The sequence below is a fragment of the Folsomia candida genome, unplaced genomic scaffold (genome assembly GCF_002217175.1).
Source record: "Folsomia candida strain VU population unplaced genomic scaffold, ASM221717v1 Fcan01_Sc012, whole genome shotgun sequence".
Lineage (NCBI taxonomy): Eukaryota > Metazoa > Arthropoda > Collembola > Entomobryomorpha > Isotomidae > Folsomia > Folsomia candida.
Genome location: NW_019091204.1, coordinates 2,163,591 through 2,171,309, shown reverse-complemented (window position 1 = coordinate 2,171,309; position 7,719 = coordinate 2,163,591). Strand labels below are relative to the sequence as shown.

Genomic DNA, 7,719 nt, shown 5'->3' with positions numbered 1-7,719 from the left:
TGGAAGAAGAGAAACTCGTCGAGGCCAGTCCTACACGCAAGTATGTATGCATATCCAATGTTTAATATCACAATGTTCTCGTATGCAGATATGCATATACTGGTTTTATCACTTGTTGTGTACATCTGTGGAATGAATGACATTGCATAATTTCATCCAAGGCCTGAGCGGATTAAAAAAGCATGAGTGGAAAGTAGGGTTGTACAACTCCCGCACCCTCCGAATAAACTCCCGTACCTTCCCTCCCTCCCAAAACTCCCAATAAACTCCCTCCTTGCGCCCTAAACTCCCTAATTAATAATTAAACTCGGGGCCTAGATTTAGCTATGTTCATAACTGGTTCATTGATTACCAGCATAGGTGTAGTAGGATTAATGTGCAGTCTCTTTTTTAAATGCGTAAAGTGTAACCGAGTTCGAGACAATAATCCAATCAGCATTGAATTGGAAAATATGGCCTAAAACCTTATACATATTTATTAAGTAGCGCAAGCTACTTTATGCGATCGGTTAGTTAGTCTGTCCGTCCGTCTGTCTGTCCGTCAACACTATAACTCGAGAACGCATCAAGATAATCGAAATCGGTTTGCGGCATCATACATATGACCCCAGGGGGAGGATCCCGGAAACTTTTGGACCACACCCCCTCGGCGCCAGGGGGTGCGGTCCAAAATGCAGTGTAGTGCAGATGCAATCCAGTTAAATTAAATTGTTTTGGCTTAATTTCGGCATTTTTTGGGCGATATGCATGAAATTTAGGCAAAACATGTTTTTCTGTGTTGTCGACATGTCGCAGTATAGAGCATGTGGTCAATTAATTAATTAATCAATCAGTCAATCAATTAATTAATTAATCAATCATTCATCAATTAATTAATCAATCAGTCATTAATTTAATTAATCAATCAATCAGTAATTAATTTAATTAATTAATTTGAGCTTTATAGCGCAAATTAATTCTCAGCATTCTCAGCATTATTGCGCTACTTATGTATCGTGCTTTGCCGCACCTTTATTTTTACGAGTACATGCTCAGTTTATTCAGAGATATTTTCATCATCATTTTCGAACCAAAATTGGAATTTAATTATTTAATTAGTCAACTAATATTATGTAATTCATTTCGTATGCAAATTTTTAAACTCACTTAACGAACTTATTGGGAGACTGCAATAAGCCCTGGTGCTTGCGCAGCTGACGGTCCAGTCTAACAATGGCAGGATCGTCACCCCACCAATACATACATACATAACTAACTTATTAAAGTAGAACTCATTTTAAATATTAGTATTTTAAATATTAAATTTTTTATTTTTTATTTATATTATTTACTAATAATTATGTAACTCTATGTGCCTCGGCTTGGAAGAGTTAAGAAATAAATTCAAAATACAAAATACAAATACAAAAATAATAATTAAACTCCCGGAGTTTTGGAGGGAATATTGGTAGTTTTGGGAGTTTCTGGGGAACATTGAGAATGTTCCTGCGGATATGTTTAAATGAATGCATTTATTATAAATCGTGCTGGAGATAGAAAAGCCCACGGTTTATTAAATTTTGATTCAGGAAGAATAACTAAGGTAACAGAAGATATTTAAATACGAACTGCTATTTCTGCAACAAATTTTTGCAAATCAATCAAGCTTTTAAAGCCTGGAGTGCAGCCTTATTTAGCTAAAGTCATGTTGTTGTTATTAATAATTGAGCGGGTAGTACCGCTACTACACCCTTTCAATTTTTGCGCACATTTTTCTCATCTACGAAGTTAATTTCTAATTTTGCATTTTCTACGTGTGTGCAAAACTTCAAGTCGATTAGATCAGTTGCACGAACGTAATCGGAACACAATGAGACCGACCATCATGTCGGGGACATACGGCCAAAAAATTTTTCTTGCTGGAAAGCTTTGCAAAAAGTTGGGCTGAGTTCAGTTGGCAAAAAACTTGACATATTTTTCGCGAAATGTACTCCTCAGCAACAAACTTGTCGCACATAAAGCTGACAAAATGTTAATTTAATTTCAGCAATGTGGCGCCAAGTTTCCCCGAAAACAAGCACTCGCCGTTCATCTGACCACGCACTCGATGGAGCGACCCCACCCCTGCGACCAATCCTTCAAAACGAGGAACAAGCAGCGCCACCACACGGCGGGCTACGTGACCCCCACGCCGTACAAATGCGCCCAATATGGAAGGTCCTTCCATATTCAGTTCCCGGGCGTCCTCAGGGCGCACGTCCTCCAAGCCCACACGGGCGAGCGTCCCTTCGCCTGCGCCCAGTGCGGAAAAGGCTTCGTCGTCAAGTCCGCGCTGACCCTGCATTTGAAGGGAAACCACGGAATTGGAGTCACCGAGAGAAAGATAGGCTCCCCAGGTCCAAAAGGGACACGTTTCAGGTATTCAGGCAGTAGAGGAAGAAAAAAATTGGGACCCTTAATTTATAAATATTTTTTGTATGTAATTAAGTCCTCAAATTAAATGAAATATTTACTCAGGAGAGAACTTGAAAAATAAGTATTTGCAAATTTACACAAATCCGTTAAAAAAATTGGGAAAAAATCCTTAGAATTGTTTTCGCTCGAACTAATGACTTTGCATTGTTGTTGTTGTATGGTTTATTATTACTGTGTTAAGACATAAATCATTACAATTATTTCCAACATCGAACACAGGTTGCAATAAGTCAAAATATCATAATAACTAAAAAGAGGTGAAAAATTAAGGTGTCGTTTCCGTCAGAGAGAGGTCAACACCCACCCGATAATTTTGACGCGGTGGCGTCTCGAAGTTGAAGGCGTAGGAAGTCAGATTTGAATAAAAAAAGTATATGATATTCATAGGGCGGATATGTATTTACTTAAATTCCTCAAAATATGCATGTGATATGTACTTCAAAAAGTCGAAAATATGCACATTAAAAATGTTTTTCAATTTAAAATTCCTATTATATTTATCTTCGTGAAGATTCAAATTTTTAGTACTCTTATAACCGAATTATAAACCATAAATAGTTATGTACATAAATTATGTGCATACCTGCCACATTTATATTTATTAATCTGGTGCAAATATCGTTTTTCCACGGAAATTTTATATTTTTTTTATTATAAAATAATCCAAAATATTTCACCATCCACAATTTACAACCTTCCCATTTATAAAATAAATGGGAAGGTTTACATTTTTAAATACTGTGAAATTAAAAAACCTATTTTCTTTGTTGTTGCCTTTTACCTGACAGATTCATAACCCCCCTCAACACCCCTCTTACTCAGGACAATTTGCCACAATTGGTACGACCTGGTTTGGAAGAAGGCTTGTGCACAGTTCAAATAAATGTGCCACATTCTGTGAAAGCGTTCCCCATACTTTGGCGCCAATTTGTCCCAATTCTCCTCAAACTTGACCTCCCAGGCGGCCAGGGTTTTGTAATAGTCGTAGCCAAAGTTTTGCCAATCTTCGATTAAAAAGACGTCCTCGATCGCTTTGCAGACTTGCAGATAGTATGGGATGCAGCCGTTCGGGAATATATATTTGTGACACCAGTAGTCGAAACCGAGAATGTTCCTGTCGTTGTTTCCGATCGTGTGGAGGAGCATGAAGCCATCGTCGGTCAGACAGCGGTTGCAAACTTTGAAGAATTCGCGGTAATTTTTGTGTCCGACGTGTTCCATCATTCCGATGACGGCGATGCGGTCGAATTTTTCGTTGAGGTCGCGGTAATCGCAGATTCGAAATTCGACCGGGAGGCCGTCGCAGAGTTTAGTGGCGTGTTGGATTTGTCCCTTGGAGATTGAGATTGCGACGACGGAGACGCCATAGTGTTTGGCGAGGTGATAGTCCAGGGCGCCATAGCCGAACCCGATGTCGAGGACTTTCATGCCAGGTTTGAGTTTGAGTTTGCGCGCGACGAGGTCCATCTTGGCGATTTGGGCGGATTCGAGATCGCTGGAGTTTCTCCAGTAGGCGCAGGTGTAGAGGAGGTTTTTGCACAGGATGGTCTCAAAGAGGTCGTTTCCTGCGGGGGAGAAGAAATGGTTAACCTTTTAATGTGTATGAAATAAGTGATTTCATAAAATAATTCGTATTTCAAATATATACGAATTATTTAAATAGAAATGTAACAATGTGGGATGATTGTTTGTAAAAAATTAAATGTTAAATTGGCTGGAAAAATTGTTTTAGTGGATATTAAAATTTTTTAGACTGGGTAACCATTAAAACCCACTCAGCCAGGAAATTGTAGTCTTATCGAAGTTCTAAATTTTTAATTGGGAATTACAAATTTTGAAACGGACAAGATCCTCAATATCGCGGTTACAGGTACAGATAAATTTTAAAAAATTGAAAAACAGCAAATTTGAATTGAAAATTTCCCGCGTGAAGGGTTAATATGAAAGTAAATATTGCCCTCACCCAAATCGTAATGTTCCGCCCCGACCTGCCAAGCTTTTGATCGACTCTGCAGATTAAATCTGTCCAGTATGGTGGACAGCGGGTGCATAAAGGCCAACGTCTTGGTCGACTGGAGTCCACTGATCGCCATGGCTTTGACATCGTTGATCGTGCACACTTTGTCCATGTGGGCTTCGAACAGGCCCGTGTGTCGCCCTACGAAGAGGCGGAGGTAGAATTCCTTCTCGTCATGGACCCTGATCCCCAGGGGACCCTTGCCCTCCGTATTGTGCCCCAGTTTGCCCAGTTCTCGATCCACGTACCACTTGACCATTGGGAAGATTATGCGGATGACGAATCTCGCCATGAACTCGTAGAGGTCGAAGCCCTTGAATATACTCCAGCACGTTATTTCTTGGACTATGTCCATGGTGGGGGGTATAAATAGGCGAGACCACCAAGTCTGGTGGAATATTTGGTTTTGAGAGTTATTTTTTTGGGACGTTGCACCCCACGGAGCGACTCTGGTGAACTGATTGAGTTTGAATTTTTAAATAAGGCAGGCGTTGATTGTTGGGGGTGGTGGTGACGAAATAGTGAAGTTTTTTAAGTCCTCGTTAAAAAAGTCAGGTACATTTATACATAAGTCTTGTCTTTTGTTTGAGAGGTAAATATGAGGTACTTTTTGTATGGCAAGACTGAAACTTTGTGAGGTGTGTAAATTCAAGTTTTTAATTAATTATGTGTGTAGGATGCAGACAGGGATTGCATCACAGGAATAATTTTTGATACGGCACGTGTTACAAGTTTATTTAAAGGTCTGGCTCGATTGAGATAGTGGCGGAAGTGGAGCGAGATTGGAAGAAATCTTATAAGGAATTACTAATTAGGTTAACACAGAAATAAATTAGAGCAAGAATTTATTACATGATGAGGTTGGGGTTTATGTCTTGTGCACATAACCTTAGACAGAATTTGGACAGGCCGCGGAGGGTGTGGGGACTTCAGCAGGGTTCGGAAAAACCCAGGGTTTTAATCAGAAACAATAAAACCCATGGGTTTTAATGGGTTTTACTATGTTAAGTGGGTTTTATTTGGGTTTTATTGGGTTTTATTGGGTTTTATTGGGTTTTATTAGGTTTTTAGTAATAACGTGACAAAAATAATTCACAATTATTGCAAATTCAATCCCAATCATATACAATCCCTTTGTCCATATTGGAATTTGTATCGATTCCGAAATTATATTTTTTGTATAAAATTTGAAATCTGTGATGCTAAAGGATGGAGTCAATTGTTGATTTCTTCCGGATTTTCATGTGTTATTATAGTGATGAAATAAACTGCTTTGGGATAACGTCTTCTAACGTATAGGAGACATATTTAACTTTCAGAATGTAATTTTAAACCAAAACTCAATTAAAACCCAATAAAACCCAATAAAACCCATTAAAACCCAAATAAAACCCACTTTACATGGTAAAACCCAATGGGTTTTATTCATTTACAACCCATTAAAACCCAATAAAACCCAATAAAACCCAGGTCGGAATACCCTGGACTTCAGTGGGAAGCGGAGCTTGTTAGAATTGAAGTCAGATTTGGTTAAAAATTTCTATGGGGAATAATTTATGTGCCCCCCCCCCCACACAGTTTTGCCACCGGTGAAATTAAGAGTGTTGGGAATCCTTCGTCAGTAATGAGTCAAGGATGAGGGCAGATTGGGGTACGTGTCTGCCTCTGCCAGTGTCATGGTCTGCAAGATTAAGAGAAATAAAGGCTTGATTATCAAAGTTAGTGTTCTTAGCGGTGGATTTTTTGTGTAATTTGTTTTCCTTGCGTATTTAGAAAATGTGTTGGTGTTTGTGGTAAATGAGTGTTTTAGGAACCCTGACTGACGTATGTATGCGGTTACTTCTTACTGGGTCGTCCTGTCACGGGACAACTAATTGCACAGAGGTTTAGTTATGATTAATATTTTGATTTGGGCAGGTTACAAGATTGGTTAATAATAATAGTGACAATAAATGTGGGTGAGTTTGGTGCAAGTTAATTTTTATGGCAGCGTTTTATGAGCTTTGTTATTTATAAGAAATGGATCGGGTTTAAGTAGAACTTTGAGGGTGCTAGTTATTCGAGTTTTATTATTTTATACGGAAATTAAAAGATCGTATTAAGTATAAACAAATGGTTCATACATTGATATATTACTGATCAAATTGTGAAATTATAGTCAGCAGTTGAGGATAAGAATTTGCATTAATTTAATTGCACTTATAAATATTGATTAAGTGTGTACATAAATTACGAAGTGTGTAGATGGAACATGTCCAACTAATTGGGATGGAGATTGGCAAAGAAGGAACGAACATATCTACATACTTATGCACAGGCAAAGTGCGATATCATACACAGGCAAAGTTTAACGGTCAGTAAGTACATATCTGCTCGTTAGTGTGGAACTCTTGTGTGGGTAAAGCAAGAGTGTTGAGTGTCCCGTTCTGGTTGGATTTGCACCCATCTTCCATACAGCTTAACTGCAGACTACAGAATTTTGGGTGTACTCACGTTATACCAGAATGAGAGATTTCGTCATCTCGCCTTTAAACTATGAAGCCACCACATGATTGCAACCGTCGTTTCTCATTCATACGTTTTAACTACACTATTTATTTTCTCCACATTACGAAGGTTGACGTGAATTGTCTCAATATCTTATGCTTTATAAAATTGATGTAATTCACAATTTCACCTCGACTTTGACAGCATACCTAACTATAGATTTTAAATAAACCTGAATAGCAAAAATTACCATTATGGCATCAAAATTTCGCATTTTTTCATTTTCAAAATAGCAAACATTACCATTATGGCATCAAAATTTCGCATTTTTTCATTTTCAAAATAGCAAACATTACCATTATGGCATCAAAATTTCGCATTTTTTCATTTTCAAAATAGCAAAAATTACCATTATGGCATCAAAATTTCGCATTTTTTCATTTTCAAAATAGCAAACATTACCATTATGGCATCAAAATTTCGCATTTTTTCATTTTCAAAATAGCAAACATTACCATTATGGCATCAAAATTTCGCAGTTTTTCATTTTCAAAATAGCAAACATTACCATTATGGCATCAAAATTTCGCAGTTTTTCATTTTCAAAATAGCAAAAATTACCATTATGGCATCAAAATTTCGCATTTTTTCATTTTTAAAATAGCAAAAATTACCATTATGGCATCAAAATTTCGCATTTTTTCATTTTCAAAATAGCAAAAATTACCATTATGGCATCAAAATTTCGCATTTTTTCATTT

At 37.6% G+C, this 7,719-nt stretch overlaps 1 protein-coding gene across 1 annotated transcript; it reads right to left on the bottom strand.

The window, feature by feature from the left end:
- Positions 1-2,924: 2,924 nt before the first annotated feature.
- LOC110855369 (cyclopropane-fatty-acyl-phospholipid synthase) lies at positions 2,925-4,953 on the bottom strand. Its single transcript, XM_022103798.2, has 2 exons — positions 4,418-4,953; positions 2,925-4,019 (listed from the first exon to the last, which is right to left on the bottom strand). The coding sequence occupies exons 1-2, from the start codon at positions 4,824-4,826 to the stop codon at positions 3,232-3,234; spliced, it is 1,197 nt and encodes a 398-aa protein (XP_021959490.1). The 5' UTR covers positions 4,827-4,953; the 3' UTR covers positions 2,925-3,231.
- Between the last annotated feature and the right edge of the window lie 2,766 nt (positions 4,954-7,719).

Coding starts and splice junctions, on each gene's coding strand:
- LOC110855369 (XM_022103798.2), bottom strand. CDS start 4,826: ATGGACATAGTCCAAGAAATAACGTGCTGGAGTATATTCAAGGGCTTC. Junction 4,020..4,417: donor GGCGGAACATTACGATTTGG/GTGAGGGCAATA, acceptor TCTCCCCCGCAG/GAAACGACCTCTTTGAGACC.